Source organism: Scyliorhinus canicula, chromosome 17, assembly GCF_902713615.1.
Source record: "Scyliorhinus canicula chromosome 17, sScyCan1.1, whole genome shotgun sequence".
In the NCBI taxonomy this organism is placed as follows: domain Eukaryota; kingdom Metazoa; phylum Chordata; class Chondrichthyes; order Carcharhiniformes; family Scyliorhinidae; genus Scyliorhinus; species Scyliorhinus canicula.
Genome location: NC_052162.1, coordinates 90,630,913 through 90,652,102, shown reverse-complemented (window position 1 = coordinate 90,652,102; position 21,190 = coordinate 90,630,913). Strand labels below are relative to the sequence as shown.

The 21,190-nt window shown below is 46.0% G+C and overlaps 1 protein-coding gene across 1 annotated transcript in view; it reads left to right on the top strand.

The window, feature by feature from the left end:
* The first annotated feature begins 302 nt into the window (after positions 1-302).
* Positions 303-21,190, top strand: part of LOC119952047 (sodium- and chloride-dependent neutral and basic amino acid transporter B(0+)-like) — a 43,904-nt gene continuing 23,016 nt past the window's right edge. The window contains exons 1-7 of the mRNA XM_038775541.1: positions 303-496; positions 769-922; positions 6,867-6,998; positions 11,010-11,177; positions 13,946-14,084; positions 17,313-17,445; positions 19,601-19,741. Coding sequence (XP_038631469.1) covers positions 434-496; positions 769-922; positions 6,867-6,998; positions 11,010-11,177; positions 13,946-14,084; positions 17,313-17,445; positions 19,601-19,741 — 930 coding nt within the window. The 5' untranslated portion in view covers positions 303-433. The remainder of the gene's footprint in view (positions 497-768; positions 923-6,866; positions 6,999-11,009; positions 11,178-13,945; positions 14,085-17,312; positions 17,446-19,600; positions 19,742-21,190) is intronic.

Below are 21,190 nucleotides of genomic sequence, written 5' to 3'. Positions count from 1 at the left end.
TGCCTTTTTTTTTAAAGCAAATAGTTTTGCTTTGGCTGCACTGTGATTGCAGCAGGTACACTTGATGCTTTCCCTTTAAAAAGTTAACTTTGCAAAACTTGTAAAACAGCATAACTACACTTGGTCCTGACTGTTCTGGAACTCAAACAAATACCCGACAATTGATCATTTACAGCAGGCAAATCAATCTTAATAGTAAAAATATACTTGGAACTTGGATGTCATCATGAGCTGAGTAAATAGAGATACTCCCCTATTAAATTACATATAAGGAACTAGGATTTGACTGCAAGAGTCATTACCTGTTGTGGAGTTGACTGAAACATTAACAAGAGTCCCTGAGCAATACAAAGCAAGATCTTTGGACAATAAAACTCCCGGGTTTTCCATCTCACCCCCCATATACAGAAGAATCATTCATCATTGTCCAAAAATGGAAAAGAGTGGGATAGCTTTACCTGGACTCTCAAAGAATAATCATCTTCCAGAGGACACAGTGAGTAAATAGTAAACTTACATCAAATCCTGAGACGTTTTGACGATTGCAGATTTTGGTTGTTGTGAATCACAGAGTCTCTCTGTGCTGTTCAGGGTGGTTCAAACTGCAAACCAATTACTGCTGAATGGAGAATGTTTCTGTAGTGGGTAAACACGTTTATGTTTGAGTTATTGTCTGAGAAAGTCTCATTTCTGAGTCTCATTTCTGAGTCAGTCATTCCCTCTCTCTCTCTCTCTCTCTCTCTCCCCCCCCCCCCCCCCCCCCCCCAGGCTGTCACCGATGAACAGGTGGATGAAAGTGACGAGAATGTGGAGCGGGGCAACTGGTCCTCGAAGACTGACTACTTGCTGTCAATGATCGGTTATGCTGTAGGTCTGGGCAACGTCTGGAGATTCCCTTACCTGGCTTACAAAAATGGAGGAGGTACTTAGTAAATTCAAAGTGCAGGGGAGAAAAAGACAGAAATTAAAGGGAACTATTTATTGAATTATGAAAGAACATTAAATTCAATGAACCAGGGAACCCTTTATTGTACGAGATAAATAATGTACGTTTGAACCATGTTGATCTAAGGAAGTGCAGCTTTAGACTGTGCACGGCCTTGACATTCTAGTGAGGGTTTATGAACCATCCGCATGAGGTAAAGAGAAAATCAATAAAGAAATTAATCCACCAATCCCTTCCTGAGTTATACCGACAAAAATATGAAGGGTGTTACTGGTCACGTTCGATGTTGCAGAGGCCGAAATTTACAAGGTGGACAATTACCCTGATTAATTTCAATCGTTTACTCAATTTTCTTGGCAATTAGGGGGAAGTATCAATTTCTGCCGGCTTGGTCCATGCACTGTCTCAGGGACAACTAATGGGATGGTGCACAGACCTTTCCACCATTTATTTTATTCATCAGGATCTTTAATCGGTTTTTAATTCGCGCGTTTCTTGTGCAACAAGAAATAGTTGCTGAGAAACTCCTCCAACATTAGAACCAAGACCCGCCCTTTGGAATCGGGTTACAGGATGTTTGTAACTGTATAATTACCGAAAGAAAACGAGCTGTGTTGCCTACATTCCTCCAGATCAGGCTTCCGCGTCCTTGATTTCGCTGAGGATGTGCAAACGATGGGAAGGTTCCTAGAAATTGTCATGAAAACCTTTCCCATCAATTGTCCTTCCCACACGATACTTCAGGTCACAGATACCTGCCCGCAATATAGATCACTGCATGTAGTGCTGACTAATATTCAATTTCTGATTGGATTGTGCTACGTGAAGTTTGACTACCTGTCTCGTTACCTCACTTGGAAAGAATGTGAAATTAATTTCCTGTGGTCCGTGACACACTTACGAACTGAAATGTATCTCATAAGAATATAATGATAACCCTGTCAAGGTAAACGTGACTTAAAGGACATTTACAAATCCAGGCAGGTTAGTGTCTGTAGCATTTTAGTCTTTCTTAATCACATCCAAAGGGGAAAAAAAACATCTCATGTATTAAAGATTCAAGTTTTCCATTGCCAAATAATGGAAATACTTTTTCTTTTCACTAAGTTGTTAATTACACTGCCTGGAGATTTGAACTTACTTGGCTGTTTACCTGAAGTAAAGGTTAATTTTGTTATTGTAATAATCTCTTAAATGCTTTCAAACCTTAATTTCCTGGCAAAACATTAAGGCTTGAGGGGCCAGATTTTCCGATTCTGAGGCTAAGTGCGCAGGATCAGTGGCAAAAATATGTGGGAAAAAAATCGGTGCCCCCCCCCCCCACCCTTACCGAACCTGCAATCGGTGGCGGGCGAGCAGCCACACTACGTAAACCTCCCGGCCTCCATGAAATAAACGGCCAGAGAATGTCCGGGTCCATGGCCGCGTATGCGCTTGGCGACAACCTGCAGCCGTCGCGCCATACAACATGGTGCCGGCACTGCATGGATCTGACTTTCCAGATAGTGTCCCCCTGGCCACCCCCTGTCCCCACCCTCACCAGGCCCCAAAGCCCTCGCAGCAGCCCAACCGGTCGCCAGTAAGGCTTCCGCTTGACAATGGCAGTGCTGGACACAGTCCACAGCCGCCACGCCGGATTCCCAACAGCTGAGACCACAAGTTAACCGCGCGGTCGAGAACTCGGCCCATCAGGGGCGGGCCATCGGGGAGGGCCTTCAGGAGATGTGCTGAGGCCGTCCCACCCAGGGCCATGGAGCATACCGCTGGCAAGGGCAGAGCCAACCGACAGTAACCCTGCTTCAGGGAAAAGGCTGCAGGGCCAGAGGCCCTCATGGTGCCGGGCAATGATGGGGCCTTGGGGTGCAGGGATTGGGGGGGGGAATGTGGGGCAGAGCCTGAAGCGCCAGCTGGGGCCACCATATAGCCCATTAGACCTGTTTGGGCACCAGGATATGTACCATGATAACATGTCGGACATTCGCCCCCTGCAGACAATAGATATTGGAATTCAACCAGCAATGGTGGCCTTTCTGCTGGTTGTGGCAGCCCTGGGGATGCACTGCGGCTGCAAGAGCTGGCGCTGCTCGAGGAGGAGGACGCTGCAGCAGCGGAGCAGGCAACAGCAGCGCGTGCCGCAGAGGGACAGGAGGCAGCTGGCCAGGATGTAGAGCTGGCCACCCAACAAACCGAGGAGGTGCCGAGGAGACGCCACATGTGGTCTCATGTGTACCAGCAGGGACTGCCATTTGAGGATCTGCCGGACCGGGCATGCCGCTGAAGACTCTGGCTGAGCAGGGAGACAGTGCGACATATCTGCCAGATCATGACGCAGCTGGCCCCGCGGGGTTATTGGGGAAGACACCCGCTGCCCGTGTCCGGGTCCTTCCAGGCACTGAGGGGGGACCTTTCCGGGATCTCACAGACTTTGGTGCACAGGTGCCTATCTGCCAAGGTGACTCAATACATCCATTTCAATATGGCGACATGGAGCAAGTCCACCAGGATGCCCAAACAGAGGGGTTCGCCACCATCGACGGGATGCCCCAGGCCCACGGGGTGATCGGCGGGGTGCATGTCCCCGTATGACCACCTGCAGATGACAGGTGCTCTGCACAAACTGAAAGGGTTTCCACTCGATGAACGTGCAGCTGATGTGTGACCATTAGCTGTGCGTCATACACGCCTGCACCCAATACCTGGGCAGTGTGCACGATGCCTTCATCCAGACCCACTTGGCGATTCCTGACATGTTCGAGATACCCAGCATTTTCCACCGACCACATAGGTGATCCCTGTATGTGAGCTGGCTATTCCATCACATGGACCCAACAAATCCCTGGGGTGATGGGGACAGTTGGGGGGTGGGAAGGAGGGGAGAAGGTAAGGGTAGGGAGCCCAGGCCATCCACAACAGCCGCCCATGTTCCCACCCCTCTCTGGCCAGCCCAGACAAGCCCACCCCTCACACCAATCTGACAGAGCACCAAGACACATTGAAACAGTGTAAACAGTGTGACAATGTATATACAGATTTGTGCCTTAGCCCCTATAACTAAACTGAGCCCTGCACTAGTGCAAACTTAACTACTGTCTAACTTTCTGGCCTTACGGACCTTAACGCTACATCTTGGTGGATCCTCAGGTGGTACAGCAGGAGTGTGGGCAGCCTGCTGTGATTTCCATCCTGTGACCTGGGTCCCTGTTGACAGGCATCTTCTGGGGCACTTGGGCCTGGATGGGCCTGGCTGCTGCTTGGGTGTACCAGGTGGCGTGGTACCATCCTGTTACGCCCACTGCCCACAAGATGAAACAGGGCCCTGGGCAATGCTGCCAACGTTCCCAGCCATGGCCTGCTGTGACTGGGCCACGCTCAGGAGCGCCACTGCAATTTCCAGGTGGCACTGGCACAAGGTTGCTGGTGAAGCGGCAACACTGTGCTGGGTCTCAGCCAGCGCCTGCACAGAATGCCCCAGACCTTGGACATGCTGATCCACACCCAACATCGTCGCCCTCCCCCCCCCCCCCCCCAATGCCTCCACCGTGGATGCCACCAGTGCGGTGTTGGCCTCGGTGGGTATGCATGGTCGGTACCACTTCCTGCTCCTGCACACGATTGGACTCCTCCAACTGCATCTGCAGACACTGGATTCTTGCCGACAACCCCTCATGTAGTCCCTGGCTCTACGACTGCATCTCTACTGTAGCCATGATGTGGAGATGCCGGCGTTGGACTGGGGTGAGCACAGTAAGAAGTCTTACAACACCAGGTTAAAGTCCAACAGGTTTGTTTCAAACACGAGCTTTTGGAGCACTGCTCCTTCCCGAGGTGAATGGCGAGGTATGTTCCAGAAACATAGATATAGACAAAGTCAGAGATGCCAGACAATGCTTGGAATGCGAGCATTTGCAGGTAATCAAATCCTTACAGATCCAGAGATAGGGGTAATCCCAGGTTAAAGAGGTGTGAATTGTCTCAAGCCAGGACAGTTGGTAGGATTTTGCAAGCCCAGGCCAGATGTTGGGGGGTGAATGTAATGCGACATGAACCCCCTATCTCTGGATCTGTAATGATTTGATTACCCACAAATGCTCGCATTCCAAGCATTGTCTGGCATCTCTGACTTTGTCTCTATAAATGTTTCTGGAACATACCTCTTCATTCACCTGAGGAAGGAGCAGTGCTCCGAAAGCTAGTGTTTGAAACAAACCTGTTGGACTTTACCCTGGTGTTGTGAGACCTCTTACTGTCTCCACTGTAGATGAGACTGTCCGTTCTAGAAGTCCAAAACCCATCTGGACGGCACCTCGTATCTGGTATCGACTCGCCCTCAGACCCTCCGCCCCTTCGGGTGTTCCAACCTCCACCTGATGAACCAGTTCAGCTGTGTGGTGCGCACCAAATAGTGTCCCAGGAACCTTGTCACTAAAGTGCCCAACCGAGGTGATGGTGGAGGCAGCTGAGAAGGGAAGTCAATGTCATCCTCAGACTCGAGCTCCGGGGTATCCTGCGTCTCGGGTGGAGGTCTGGTGACTGAGCTGCTCTCCGCGTCAGTGCCCGGCTCACTGGGGGCTCCGGTTGTGGCACTGGCGTGGGGCGGGAGGGGGGGGGGGGGGGGGGGGCACCAGATGGACACGCCCCGTCACAGCAGGTCCTGCAAGAGACAAATCAAGATGTATGATTAGACCGCGGGCCGGGGGTCGAGGGAGTGCGGGTGGTGTGGAGGTGAGGGTGAAGGTGGGGGTGAGGATGGTGCGAGGGAGTGCGGGTGGTGTGGAGGTGAGGGTGACGGTGGGGGTGAGGATGGTGTGGGGGTGAGGGTGTCGTGGGGGTTATCATGGTGTGCGGGTGGTATTGGTAGGATTGATACATGTGTCATGGGGAATCGCAACTCAGTGGGCTCTCACTTCCTCGCCCGCGGCCGAACACCACCCCGGCGACCCCCCTTTCCTTTGGGCCCCCAACCACATCCAGTCCCCTCTGCTACATCATGATGAGGTGCTGCAAGTCTGGCTGTTCCCCCGTTCCCGGGGGTTGTGGCCGCCCTTCTCCTGGCAGGCGGGAGGAGGGGTGCTGGTTGCCTCAGTGGCCAGGACATCCGGCCATGGCAGCCAGTATGGGTGCCGGCATGTGGTGAGGGTCCTGCCATCCTCCGGCGTGGAGGGGTAAGATTACAGGTGTGTGGGAAGGGGAATACTGCCAGGGCAGAGTGCTGCCTACTCACCCTGGCCACCCTGAGGAGGTCATGCAGATTTTTCCAGGACTGCTGGCGAGTCCAGATGGAGTTGCCCATAGCGCCCACCGCCTCTGTTACTTGTGCACAGGCACGGTGAATGGTGTCCTTCCCAGGCCGGGGTACAGGGCCATGCGCCTGTCCTCCACCGCGTCCAGGAGGGTCTCCAGCTCGGCATACGGGAAGCATTGGCCTGCACATTTTGCTGCCATCTTGTTGGCTGGGTTGGTGTGTGTAGGGAGTACAGTGTCTATATGCGGCTGCAGCTTGTCAGCCTCCTGAGTGTGAATCGTGAAACCGGCACCGTTTCTCATTGGAATCGATTGTGTTCCACATGGCGCTGGTGCTAGCCACTCAACAGTAGTAGAATCAGTTCAGGTGCGGCATTAGTTTTGCTGTTGTGGAAGTTCACGTATACTGTGCCGGCGTCAACACTTAGTGTCAGAAACGGAGAATCCATCTCTGGAGTGTTGGGAGTGAAGCAATAGGATAAGAGCCTGAATGTTCATTGTAGTTGTTTTATATTTAGATGCTGAATACAGTCTGCAATAAATGTTTTCTGTTAATGTCAATAATTAGTTCCTGTGTTAAAATGAAAAAGTCCATTTAATTGTTTGATGTTCAGTCTCAATCTGTATCAATGAGCCTGATCATCCATACAATCTTTCTAAACGTTACTATATTTTCCAGGTGCATTTCTTATTCCCTACGTAATCATGTTGGCACTTGCTGGGATGCCCCTGTTTTTCCTGGAATGTTCTTTCGGGCAGTTTGCCAGCCTGGGACCTGTTGCAGTGTGGAAAGCCGTGCCAATTCTCCAAGGTTAATGTTTTTTTAGCAACACAAGTTGAATTAATACAGATTTAATTCACATTTATACTTTGGATATATTTTGATTTATATTTTGGAGATTTAAGTGAGCCTTACTGAAGTGCTGTTTCACCGCTTTTCTTTGTCCACTTTTGCGAAGGCAGTGAAGTGATGTACACAAAGTAAAACATTTGTTTTCCATATTTCAAATGTAGTCCGATTTTACGCTCTACACCTGTAAAACTCTGTCTGAAGTTTAGGCCAGGATTTTAATCTCGGCCAAGAGTGATTTGGGAGATATGGGGAATGTAATATTTGGCACCGTGGCAGTGCAGTGTGCCGATCGCCTACCCACTCGCACGGGCATTAAACCGGCAGTGGGGGCGGGGTACCCAGTGGCCTGCTCGTTCCAATTAATGGGAACTTAAGGGACTCCCCCCGCTGTCCATTGGGATTTTTCCCATAGCAAGGGTGGGCAGTGCCATGTGCCAAATTGTCAGTGAGGTGAAACCTAAGTGACATCCTGACCAGGTGGGTGGGGTTCCTCCTGCTTGTTCACCTGTATCCATCAGAGGTCCCCCCTCCTCTAAGGTATTCCTCTCCATCCCATTGCCCTGCCCTGATGTCATACTTAAATATCAGGGCTACACCACCTCCCTTACCTTCCTGTCTGTGCTTCCAAATAGTCTGATATTATTGAGGGGGGGAGTGGGTCGAGAGATCGGGATGCCATTTAAAAGTACGGCCTGATCTCTTCCAGCACTGAGGTGTTCTGGCGAGCTCCTCAGTGCAGGAAACGGGAATAAGCGCGACTTTGGCAGGGCTTTCCCCACCGAGGCTCCGGATTGCAACAAAATCCCCTTTCTTGGTGCTGTGAGCGCCAGGAAACACCCGGCTAAACGCACGCATCATGCACTTTGTTGCAATTTGTTTATATCGTGCCCAATAACTATCACTGGAGAAGAAATATTCGGGAACTAATGGAGCTGAAGGACGATCGGCCCCTGGACCTGATGGGTTGCATTCCAGGATATTAAAGGAAGTGACTACAGAGATAATGGATGCACTGGTAATAATCTTCCAAGAATCCTTAAATTCTGAAAAAGTCCCAGAGGATTGAAAAATTGCCAAGAGGACATCCTTATTCAAAAAGAAAGGGAGACAACAAATGGGTAACTCTCTGCCAGTTAGTTTAACATTGGATTGGATTTGTTTATTTTCACGTGTTCCGAGGTACAGTGAAACGTATTGTTCTGCGTACAGTTCAGACAGTTCATTCCATACATTAAAAGAAAATACACAGGGCAAACATTAAATACAGAATGTAAATACATAGGCACAGGTATCAGGTGAAGTAAAGGAGTGTAGTAGAGAAGATGTGTGAAGAGATCAGTTCAGTCCATAAGGGAGTCATTTAGGAGTCTGGTAACAGCGGGGAAAAGGCTGTGACTGCGTGTTCTCAGACCTTTGTATCTCCTGCCCAATGGAAGAAGTTGGAAAAGTGAATAAGCCTGGTGGGAGGGGTCTTTGATTATGCTGCCCTCTTTTCCAAGGCAGCGGGAGGTGTAGAGTCAATGGATGGTAGGCAGGTTCATGTGATGGACTGGGCTGTGTTCACAACTCTATGTAGTTTCTTACGGTCTTGGGCCGAGCTGTTGCCATGCCAGGCTGCGATATAGCCAGTAAGGATGCTTTCTATGGTTTATCTGTAAAAGTTGGTAAGAGTCAATGTGGACATGCTGAATTTCCTTAGTTTCCTGAGAAAGTATAGGCACTGTTGTGCTTTCTTTGTTGTAGCGTCAATGTGGGTGGACCAGGACAGATTGTTGGTGATGTGCACACTCAGGAATTTGAAGCTGTTAACTATCTCCACCTCAGCGTTGCTGGTGCAGCCACGGGTGAATACAGTGCTTTGTTTCCTGAAGTCAATGACAGGCTCTTTAGTCTTGCTGACATTGAGGGAGAGATTGTTGTTGTTCCACGACTCCGCTTAATTCTCTCTTTCCCTCCTGTATTCTGACTCATCATTGTTCGAGATCCGACCCACTACGGTTGTGTCATCAGCAGACTTGTAGGTGGAGTTGGAGCCAAATTCTAGGTTCACGAGGTTACTCCTGGATATGGAGGGATTTTCTTACGAGGGGAGGTTGCGTAGATTGGGCTTTAATCATTGGGGTTTAGAAGAAAGAGAGGAGACCTTGCTGCGACATCTAGGATTCTCAGGGGGCTTGACAGGGTACATGCTGAGAGTCTAGGACCAGAGGGCCTGATCTCAGAGTAAGGGGTCACGATTTAATACAGAGATGAGGAGAAATTTTGTCTGAAGGTAGTGCATCTGTGAAATTCTTTACTACAGAGGGCTGTAGAGGCTGAGTCATGAGGTCTATTCAAGACTGAGGTTGGCAGGTTTTTAATCAGTAAGAGAATCAAGGGTTATGGTGATAAGGAGTTGAGGATTATGACTGCGGATCCGTCATGGTCTCATTGAATAGCAGAACGTACTCGAAGGGCCGGATGGCCTACTTCTGCTGCTACTTCTTATGGTTTTACGGACTTTTAGGATAACTCAGAACAGGTTAGTCACTCCCAGTTAATAGATCATGATTAGAGCAGCACAGACGTTTCTATGAGATCCCCCCCCCCCCCCCCCCCCCCCCCCCCCCCCATTCTTCTCCTTTATGAAGTTAAAGGTTGTGTATTCATGTTTGTCCCTACTTGGAACAAGGTCACGCTAAGAGTTAAATCAAGTGACATACTGATGATGCCATCGTCAATTTGGGCAGGCTAACAATTGGCCTATTCTAGCGGCCTGTGAGAAAACACCTTTCGAATAAAGTTCTTGTTTGTTTGTACCTTGGAAGTCTGCAAGCCTATCCTATTAAAAATACCACACTATATAAATTCAAGGTTTTGACTTATAAGACTGGAGACCCTGGAGCATCATTCTGTGCTAATGTCAAAATGTCTGAGTGCAATCAATAGGCAGACAAATGTACAACACTGCAGATGCTGGAAATCTGAAATGAAAACAGAAAATGCTGCGTAAACAGCAGATCTGGCAAAATAGGCTCAGCAGATTAGACAGATGCTGTGACTGAATGGTGGCTGATTCCTCTGAATAACATCCTGAGATCAATTCTATGATCATTATTTCCATTGATATTGGAAGCTGCTTTCCTCTCCAAGTTCAGAAAAACTGCAGGGTATTTCTCTTGACTCTCATTTTTACAAATAATATTTGTTTGGATCGCTTTGCATTTGTGACACTGCAACATCTAAATTATGCTGAATTCAAAACTTTTGATTTCAGCTATTGAAGCACTTGTGAAGTGTAATGTTGGAAACAGAGCAGTCAGCTTGCATACAACCAGCTCCCACAAACAGTAATGTGGTAATAATTGGATAATCTTTTTACGTGACGTTTACTTTGGGATAAATATTGGCGAGGATGTCCGGGATAACTCTCCTGATATCTGAAGTAGTGCCCTGAGATCTGTTGCATCCAACTGAGTGAATATAGGCCTCAGTTTAATGTCTTACCCAAAAAAAAGACCTCCAATATTGCAGCAATCTCATGCTACTGCATCGGAAAGTCTGTCTATATTTTTATGCTCAACCACAACTCGCTGATTCCGAGACAGGAGTGCTGTGAACTGAGACTCAGTTAACTATGTTGCTTTGCAATTTCGTAAAGCTGTGAGATAATCTGGTGTATTATTTAAATGTAGAAAATAGCGTGAGCTCTGTACACCATCCAACTCCCTCCCCACAAATCACAAAGACTCCATACACCATCCAGCTTCCCACTCCTTCACTGAGATGCTCTCCTCCTGCTCTCTCAGTTCACACTGGCTCCCCGCCCTCATCCTCAATTCAATTTGTCACTCTTTTCCTTCTCGCTGAGTTCTAGACAAGTAGAATAATTGTAAAGAAACAAAATATGTTTGTCTGACCAGCTGAATACATACAATTAATTCAAGAGAATACCTTCTAATTTACATTGCTTTCTCAATCCATTGAAAGGTGTGGGCATTACCATGGTCCTTGTGTCAACACTTGTGACCATTTACTACAACTGCATCATCGCCTACAGCCTGTACTACTTGTTCGCCTCCTTCCAATTCCCTCTGCCGTGGACAGACTGCTTCAGCTGGTGGGGTGCAGATGAAACGTGTAGCAAGACTCCCAAAGGTACTGTCTGAATGTCTATTGGGTAGAGTATGGAGACCGACTATTCATCACTTTCAGAGACTGAATAAGATCTTCCGGAAGCTTCGTATTTGTGCAGTAGCTCGAACTACTGCCAGATAGAGTTTTCTACTAATTTTACGCATGTATTACAGAACATTTATCTAAATCTCAACTTAAGGATAGACACTTGCAAAATTATGAGGAGTTGCTGTGTCTATATGAAAGACAATATCATTTACACTCAGAAGGTGAGAGCAGACCCAAGATGGTTCGAGTAAGTTGCATTCTCCTTGTGCTGATTTAGGGGGATGGGCTTACGAGCAGGGAGACAGGGATTTCCACTTCAAGTGTTAGGAAACTCAGTGACTTGTTCCTGCTTACTGTGTGCTCGACAATATCTTAAAAATCATGTGGTTGGCACAGACTGATCAGATCTGTGGGTCACAGTGGACAATTGAGAGAGAAGCTTTTCATAGTCTTCTTTGCAGTCCCTCACGATCGAGGATGATTGGCTCCACTATAGTTCAATTGGGTTTTGAGATGGTTGCTAAGTCCAATGCACAATCTGTATCCTCTGCCACCTGCAAGACAGGTGGTGCCTGAAGGGTTGGGTAGGTGGATTGTTTGGAGTGTTCCCTCCAACAGCCCAACTTCACCTATGCACGTCCCCAACAATTTCGCTCCATGTGTTTGGTGCCTTCCCGATTGAGGTTTTTCCACTTTGTCACAAAAGAGGGTTGGCAAAATACCAAGTCAATGAACTATTTCATTTTTCAAAATTACCTCAGAACCCAGAAGGAAACTCTTCAACAAGGTTTTCTTTCACATCAGATTCTCTCTTCACCACCCTGACAGCACAGTGGGTGTACCTACACCTCAGGGACTGCAGCGGTTCAAGAAGGCAGCTCACCACCACCTTCTGAAGAGAAACGAGGGATGGGCAATAAATGTTGGCCTAGTCAGCGATGCCCACATCCCATAAATTAATTTTTAAAAACTCAGCAATCGGGTTTCAATATCTCTCAGTTTCACCTAGACTATCATCTTCAACATCTATATCAGCCAAGGCATCTCCCTCTCAATCCCCTCTCCAATCATTATATTTCCTCCTTCTTTCCTGCCCCACAAAAGTTGAAATAAATAGAAATTCATTCAACATGATACCTATATGAATAGTATTGTGTTTATATTCTCCTTAGCACTCTCTATCATGCACACCATGTAGATAATCTTCTTTAATTACCATCTGAAAATTATTGTGCAATTTTGGAATTGCGGATTGCCCGATTCCAATACAGTAATATTGAACAGATAGATTAGGGGTGATATCTGACTTTTAATATATTGAATAGGGATGTGGGTGACCCCAGTTCTGCAAAATTAGCAGGTTGGCTGTTGTCTGCTTTTGAAGACCATGCAAACAAGTGCTGCCATGTTGAAATGGTTTGTTAATGTTGAAAGTGCATCATCAGGGCAGCACGGTGGCGCAGTGGGTTAGCCCTGCAGCCTCACGGCGCCAAGGTCCCAGGTTCAATCCCGGCTCTGGGTCACTGCCCGTGTGGAGTTTGCACATTCTCCCTGTGTTTGCAAAGGTTTTGCCCCCACAACCCAAAGATGTGCAGGCTAGGTGGATTGGCCACACTAAATTGCCCCTTAATTGGAAAAAATTAATTGGGTACACTAAAATTTAAAAAAAAAGAAAGTACATCATCAGTCATATTCTCTGTCATTAACACTGGTGCACCAGGTATGCTCAATTGACTCTGGTGTACAGAATTACAATGCCTGGACAGAACAGCCACTTATACTTTTAAGAAACTCATTAGTTAACCTATTGACTGCAGAGCAACCTATTTTATTTCCTTCTGTACTCTTCATTAAAATACACACTCCTCACACCCACTCCAACCTGACCTGTGTTTAATAAATGGAACCGAGAACATTCGGGGGAACCTTTTGGCGACAGCAATCGTTGTATGGTAAGGTTTAACATGATGAGAGAAAAATAAAATAGACAATCCAGAGTAAAAATAGTTAACTGCAAGAGAGCTGACTTCAACAGAGCAAGAACAGAGCTCAGCTGGATAGACTGGAACAAAAGGTTGGCAGGAAAACCTGTCGCTGAACAATGGGCTACCTTCAAAACAGAAATGATCTCAATACTTTCAAGGTATATTCCCTTAAAAGGGAAAGGTAGGGCAAACAAATCCAGAGTTCCCTGGTTGCAAAAGCAGATAGAAATGAAGATAAGGAAGAAAAGGTGTGCTCATGGCAGTCGTCAGTAGAAAATACAGTTCAGAACAAAGTGGAATACAGAAGGCTCAGAGGGGAGGTGAATAAACACATTAGAGAAGTGACGAGGCAGGTTAGCACAGTGGATAGCACTGTGGCTTACAGCGGTAGGGTCTCAGGTTCAATTCCCTGCTGGGTCACTGTCTGTGCAGAGTCTGCACATCCTCCCCGTGTGCGTGGGTTTCCTCCGGGTGCTTCAGTTTCCTCCCACAGTCCAGGTTAGGTGGATTGGCCATGATAAATTGCCCTTAGTGCCCAAAAAGGTTAAGAGGGGTTATTGGGTTACAGGGATAGGGTGGAAGTGGGGCTTAAATGGGTCGGTGCACACTCGATAGGCCAAATGGCCTCCTTCTGCACTGTATGTTCTACGTTCTCTATGTTTTGTTCTCCAAAGGTACTGAATTGGAGAGCACTCTGGGATACCAGCGATTATATAAATTCAAATCTTTCTGTGTTTCAAATTCCCCATTTTCTAGATCCACTCTGCAATCTCACTCTGGATAATGGATATTTTGAAATCGTGAATAAAACATGGCTGTATGTAAACAATGAAACTTGTCCAAATGGATCAGAAATCACTTTTCCTCACCTGGGCCCAAGTGAGCAATACTGGGAGTAAGTAAATTGCTACAGATAGCTACACTTTTAATATGCAGAGCTTTACTCGCAGCTTCCTTTTGGGAATGTTAATGGGATGAATGTCCCATTTAAAATGCAGTAGTCACAGGGAATTTGATAGTTTGGGGCAGAGACAGGCATTTCACCGACTGTGATTCCCAAATGGCATATTGCCTCCAGCGTGACAGGAGAAAGCAGATCACTGACCGGATGCAGGATATTCTGTGAGTAGAAAGGAAATAACCAGAGGTCATAGTCCATATTAGAACCAAAGACGTCTAGTAAAGTGAATTATGCTGCTTCTATGAAATTGTTATGTTTTGAGAATGTTGGTATCAAATATATTTGATTCGATGTTTTATAAACTGTCCATTTTAAAAATCCATCAATAGTCTAAAATGTTTCAGCCTGTATAAGTTATGGAATGTGGTTCAGGCTGTTATCACGCGTGGCGTGAAATGAGAACAATAGAGCCTTTACTCCTGCCACCTTGTTGTCATGGATTCAGCCCTTGCCCTTGGAGAAATGTAATGAAAAGTGTGTTGTTTTATCAGACTTCGGTGTAACTTTAAAACTATGTCAATGAATTTGCAGAATATGTGTTTTTTAATCCTTAATTTAAAACTGGGGCTTAATATTTACGCTTAAACATCTTTTACCTATATTAGGTGTATTAGAAATACCTGGCTTCTACAGGGGAATGCCGGAAAGGATTGTCGGGGTGGGGGAAGAGCCCTTGGGCCCACCGTGATGGGGGCTCAGGCCCATTAGGCTGCAGGGCTGATTGGGGTACCCTTCCTGATTTCTGTGACGTTGGTTGCTGGCTCTATCAGGCCCCGCTCACCAGAGAAATGGCATAAACCACGCCCACTCATTATTTTTCCCAAAGAGGCTCCATATTTTAAAGAATACTCTGTGCAACTGGAGAGGTACACACCAGTTTTCTGTCTGAGTCTGGCACTGCCAAAGTCTGCAAAGTTTCCGCGCTAAATCTCCTCGTCTAAATTTCTTTGAGATCATATGAATTAATGGTAAGAAAGGAGAAGAATTTATTGCATGTGCACAGGAGAACTTTCTGAATCAGTCCAACAAGGAAGGACGCAGTTTTGGATTTCATTCTAGAAAATGAAGCAGGGCCAGTGGTTAGCACTGCTGCCTCACGGCGCTGCAGTCCCAGGTTCGATCCCGGCTCTGGGTGACTGTCCATGTGGAATTTGCACATTCTCCCCATGTTTGCATGGGTTTCACCCCCACAACCTAAAAAGTTGGTTTACAGGTGCAACAGGTGATAAAGAAGGCAAATGGAGTTTTGACTTTCATTACTCGAGGAATGGAGTTTAAGACTAGGGTGGTTATGCTGCAACTGTATATTAGAATTGGAACTTAGAAGGATGCGGTGGGATCTTATAGAAACATATAAAATTATGAAGGGAATAGATAGGATAGATGCGGGCATGTTGTTTCTACTGGCGGGTGACAGCAGAACTAGGGGGCATAGACTCAAAATAAGGGAAAGTAGATTTATGACTGAGTTTAGGAGGAACGTCTTCACCCAAAGGGTTGTGAATCTATGGAATTCCTTGCCCAGTGAAGCAGTTGAGGCTCCTTCTTTAAATGCTTTTAAGATAAAGATAGATAGTTTTTTGAAGAATAAAGGGATTAAGGGTTATGGTGTTCGGGCCGGAAAGTGGAGCTGAGTCCACAAAAGATCAGCCATGATCTCATTGAATGGCGGAGCAGGCTCGAGGGGCCAGATGGCCTACTCCTGCTCCTGGTCCTTATGTTCTTATGTGCGGGATAGGTGGATTGGCCACGCTAAATTGCCCCTTAATTGGAAAAAATGAATTGGGTACTCTAAATTTATTAAAAAAGAAAAAAAAAAGAAAATGAAGCAGGGCAAACTGGTGTGATCATCTAACAAACAGTGAGTAGAGCACATTCTGGTTTAACATTCAATTGTAGAAGAGCCAATTTCAGTGATGTAAGAAGGGGTCTCACCTGCCAGCAGGAGGGTTGTCACCTTTGGTAAAGGCCCATTGAACCAAAAGCAAATTAGGCAGTTGAGAGGCCTCCGGCAGGGCTTACCCTCAGGTCAGAACCCCAGGGGCAGAGGTCCCACCAACTGAGTGCTTCTGGCCAACCAGGGATCAAAGGATGTGAAGAAAATATTTCTACTGGTAGGGGAGTCTAGAATCCGAGGGCACAGCCTCAGACTGAAGGGACAATCCTTTCAAACCGAGATGAGGGGGAATTTCTTCAGCCAGAGGGTGGTGAATCTGTGGAACTCTGCCGCAGAAGGCTGTGGAGGCCAAGTCACTGAGAGTCTTTAAGACAGAGATAGATAGGTTCTTGATTTTCATTTTATAAATTTAGAGTACCCAATTCATTTTTCCAATTAAGGGGCAATTTAGCATGGCCAATCCACCGAGCCTGCACATCTTTGGGTTCTGGGGGTAAAACCCACCCAAACACGGGGAGAATGTGCAACCTCCACACGGACAGTGACCCACAGCTGGGATCGAACCTGGGACCTCGGCGCCGTAAGGCAGCAGGGCTAACCCATTGCGTCAGCGTGCTGCCCTTGGTTCTTCATTAATAAGGGGATCAGGGGTTATGGAGAGAAGGCAGGAGAATGGGGATGAGAAACATATCAATCATGATTGAATGGCGGAGCAGACTCGAATGGTCGAATGGCCCAATTCTGCTCCTGTACCTGATGGTCTGTCTCTTTTGCGTAGCAGTGCCACCAGGAGAGGTTCATGCTTGCAGAGCGACCAAGCTCTGTATGTGGCAACAGTAGCTGGGTTGATGCGAGGGGTGGCAGGACAAGGCCTTTATGTTTCCATTAACTGTCCACTTAAGGATCAATTGGTGGACAAATAATTCATCCCATTAACTCTGTCTCTCTCTCCACTGATGCTGTCTGACCTGCTGAGTATTTCAAGTGTTTTCTCTTTTTATTTCCAGCATTCACAGTATTTTGCTTTGATATTGCCCTTTCCTTGTCTCGCAATTCTTATATTCATTGGGTTCCTTCTCGATCCTGCGTGCCATAAACACGAAGGAACAAAGTACCAAATTCAACCTAATTTTCTTGCATTTCACTTCTAACAAGAGTGCTGATATTCTTCATCTTTCAGATCATGTATAATTGTCTAAAACCCAAACTTTGTGTCATGAGCAGTATCCTGACATGAAATGTTTTCTTTTTTTAATTTTATTTAGTAAAGTGGCTTTGCGGCGTTCAAGCTCAATCGATGAGACTGGGGACGTTGTCTGGTATTTGGCTCTCTGTCTGCTTCTGGCCTGGATAATAGTTGGGTTTGCTTTATCTAAAGGAATCAAATCTTCAGGAAAGGTAACATGATTGGCGATGATTGGAGTCAAACTTAGTGGCAAAGTAATAATTTCTGTAAAACCCAAATTGAGAGACCGTTTGTGAAGTGGCCTGGTTTATCTCATAGGCGATGTTAACAGTGACTGTTTGGGAGTGGGGAGATCCATAATTCATGAACCTTGGAAGCCTGAATTGAATGTGAAGATTTTTCTCCTGCGGGAAGGAACTGATTAGATATATTTCTGCACCCTAAGCCTCAAAAGTAATTTTGTGCTGTAACTTGTGAGAATTGTGAGCTGATGACAGCATCCCAAAGGCAATAGGACACCTTTGTGAATTTTGGAGAAAAAAATGCGTCTCTCAAACAGTACGATTTAAGATTGAGAAAACATCTCCGGGGTCAACTAAGGCGGAGAATGATTCAGAGTGTTGAATCAGAATTAAATGAGAAATAAAGGAAGTGAGAGAAGCATAGAATCCTTACAGTAGAGAAGGAGGCCATTCGACCCATCGAATCTGCATCAACCCTCTGATACAGCATCCTCATGAGGCCACTCCCCACAACCTAACCTGCACACCTTTGGACACAAAAGAACAATCTAGCATGGCCAAACCACGTAACCTGCAAATCTTTGGACTGTGGGAGAAAATTGGAGCACCCGGAGGAAACCTATGCAGACACGGGGACAAAGTGCAAACACCACACTAACAGTCACACTCAAGGCCGGAATCGAACCCTGGTGTTGTGAGGCAGCAGCGCTAACCACCCATTGAAAGATAGTATTAAAGGAAAAAGAAGAAAGAGAAAGACAGAGAACTAAGAAAACAAAAAAGTTTAAAAATGTATCTGCAGGATTCTCGGTTGGCTAGATCCTCCACTTCGGCAACACTGCACCCGCGCCAGCGGGTTTCCTGATGGCGTGGGATGGCTACAATAGGAAACCCCATTGGCCGGCTGCCAGAACGGAGGATCCCGTTGTCGGCGGAGGGCACCACACCGAGAAACATGGCTGGCGTTACGGAGAATCCCACCAATATTGTTTTTACATTTCTGAGAACAATTTATCAACTAGGGAGAGACTCCGCAGTTCAAATTATTCTATTTCAGGGTCAGGAAGATTCATTGGCACTGGATTAACAAATTGTCACATTGTTCTAGAGGTGCTTAATTATAAGATAAAAATTTGTCCTATTTCTAATGTGCAATAAATGTGCAAATCCAATAAGGCAGGAGGCGACAGGCAAGAAGGCATTTCGGAAGACAAATAGTAGAATCGGGTAAATTGATCTTAGCTTGGGAGATTTCGAACAGCTCTTTATCCTGGAATTTGCTGGTTGATTTGCACACAAATGTCAGCGTCTGGCCCTGCGGCGCAGTGGATGGCAGTGCTGCTTCATGGAGCCAAGGACCCGGGTTCAATCCCGGCCCCGGGTCACTGTCTGTGTGGAGTTTGCAAATTTTCCCTGTGTCAGCGTGGATCTCACCTCCACAACCCAAAGATGTGCAGGGTAGGTGGATTGGCCACGCTAAGTTGCCCCTTAATTGGTAACATTTTTTAAAATAGGTGGTCGGGAGTCTCCATTCCGCCACATCTGTTTTCTGGTGCGGCATGCCCCCGCCGGCAGCGGGATCCTTTGGCCCGCCGGCCCGCCAATGGGGTTTCCCATTGTGGGCACCCCTGCACCGTCAGAAAATCTGCAGGTGTGAGTGTGCTGCCAGCGAAGCAGAGGATCCGGCTGATGGTGAGTCCAGCCTAATATCTGTCACTAAGATATAATTTTTACAGCAAGGCCCAGCCAAATATCGTGTTTCAATTTAAGTTCAATTTAAGTATCTAATTCAATAATTCAACCGGGGCTGGTTTAGAACACTGGGCTAAATCGCTGGCTTTTAAGGCAGGCCAGCAGCACGGTTCAATTCCCGTACCAGGCACCAGAATGTGGCGACCAGGGGCTTTTTACAGTAACTTCATTGAGTTACAATAAGCCATTTTCATTTCATTTCATTTTTCATTTCATTTCAATGTTAAATATGTCTGTAGAACAGTCAGTCATTAGACCTCCAATTATTTATGGTTGATTCTCTGCTTTATTAGTTTGTCACTCAGTTGGATTCAATACAGTTAATGTTGTGTCAGCAATGCAGGAAAATCTAACAATTTACTCTCCATTTCAGGTGGTTTATTTCACTGCGACATTCCCTTATTTGGTTCTTATCATACTCCTAGTCCGAGGTGCTACCCTGGAGGGAGCTTATAAAGGAATTGAATATTACATTGGAAGCCAGTCTAACATCACAAAGTTGAGAGATTCTGAGGTAAACACACCAGGCTAATCTATAGAACTCCAAATGTACTCTTCAGTCAAATTGCTTCATATTTTGCTTTTATTTATCTTCCTCATTTATAACAAGTTCAAGGTAAAAGCTGTGTTTTGTATTATTAACCTAAGGGGAAACTAATTTCAGTCATTGCATATTAGTAGATGGAGTGAGAAGGAAGTTACAACTGAAACCTAGCAACAAAAGTTAATTATTTTAATTTATGCTACTTAACATTTAGATGTTTGTAGATGGAATGGAATAAGAAAGCCGAAATGGACTAAAACTGAATGAAATAATGATGGGATCAAATGGGAGATAATAGAATTGGAAGGGACAGGGCAGACTATAACACCATACAATGCCTCCCATTTCTTTTGAGCGGCTTGTAAACAATCCACTAATAAAATTGTTGGGTAAATATGTAAGTATTTTATCAATCTATGTGAGAGATCACAAAGTAACAATTAGGTCCGCAATAAATATTTTGACATATGATTAGAAAAGATGTGGTTACAGGGCACTTAGAAAATATCAGCAGGATTAGACAAAATCACCATGGATTTACAAAAGGGAAGTAAAGTTTGACAATGCTACTGACGCTCTTTGAGGTCATAACAGGTAGGCTAGATAAGGGTGAATCAGTGGATGTAGTGTATTTGAATTTTCAGAATACTTTTGATAAAGACCCGCGTAAGACATTGGTGTGCAAAATTAAATCACGTGGAATTAGGGATAATAGATTGGTATGGATTGAGAGTTGGTTAGCAGACAGGAAACAGAGTAGGATCTTTTGTCGGTCTTTTTCAAAGTGACCAGTAGGGTCACGCAGTTGTGCTTGGGTCCCAATAGTCACAATATGCATCAATGATTTGGATGAGGAAACAATATAATATATCCAAGTTTGCTGACGACACAAAATTTGGTGGGAATATGAGTGGTGAGGAGGATATTGAAAAGTTTCGAGGTGATTTGGGCAAGTTGTGAGTGGGCCAATTCATGGCAGATGCAGTTTCACGTAGATCAATCTGAAGTTATCCACTTCTGATGGAGAAACAGAATAGCAGAGTAGTAATTAGAAAATGTTGACCCACAAAGGGACCTGGGTGTACATCAACTGAAAGTATCTTGTAGGTAAAGCAAGCAGTTTGGAAGGCAAATGGTACGTTGGTCAACATTTTAAGAAGACTAGAGTACAGGAGTTAGGATGTCTTATTGCAGCTGTACAGGACCTTCTCCTTATCTAAGAAAGAATATTCTTGTCCAGGAGGGAGTACAGCAAAGGTTCACTCAACTGATTCCTAGGATGGCAGGATTGTCATATGAGCAGAGATTGGATCGACTGGGCTTGTATTCACTAGAATGGCCCTGGGGGTGCAGTACTGGGTAGATTACTGAACCACTAATCCAGAGAGCCAGAGTCATGCTCTGGAGACTGGGGTTCAA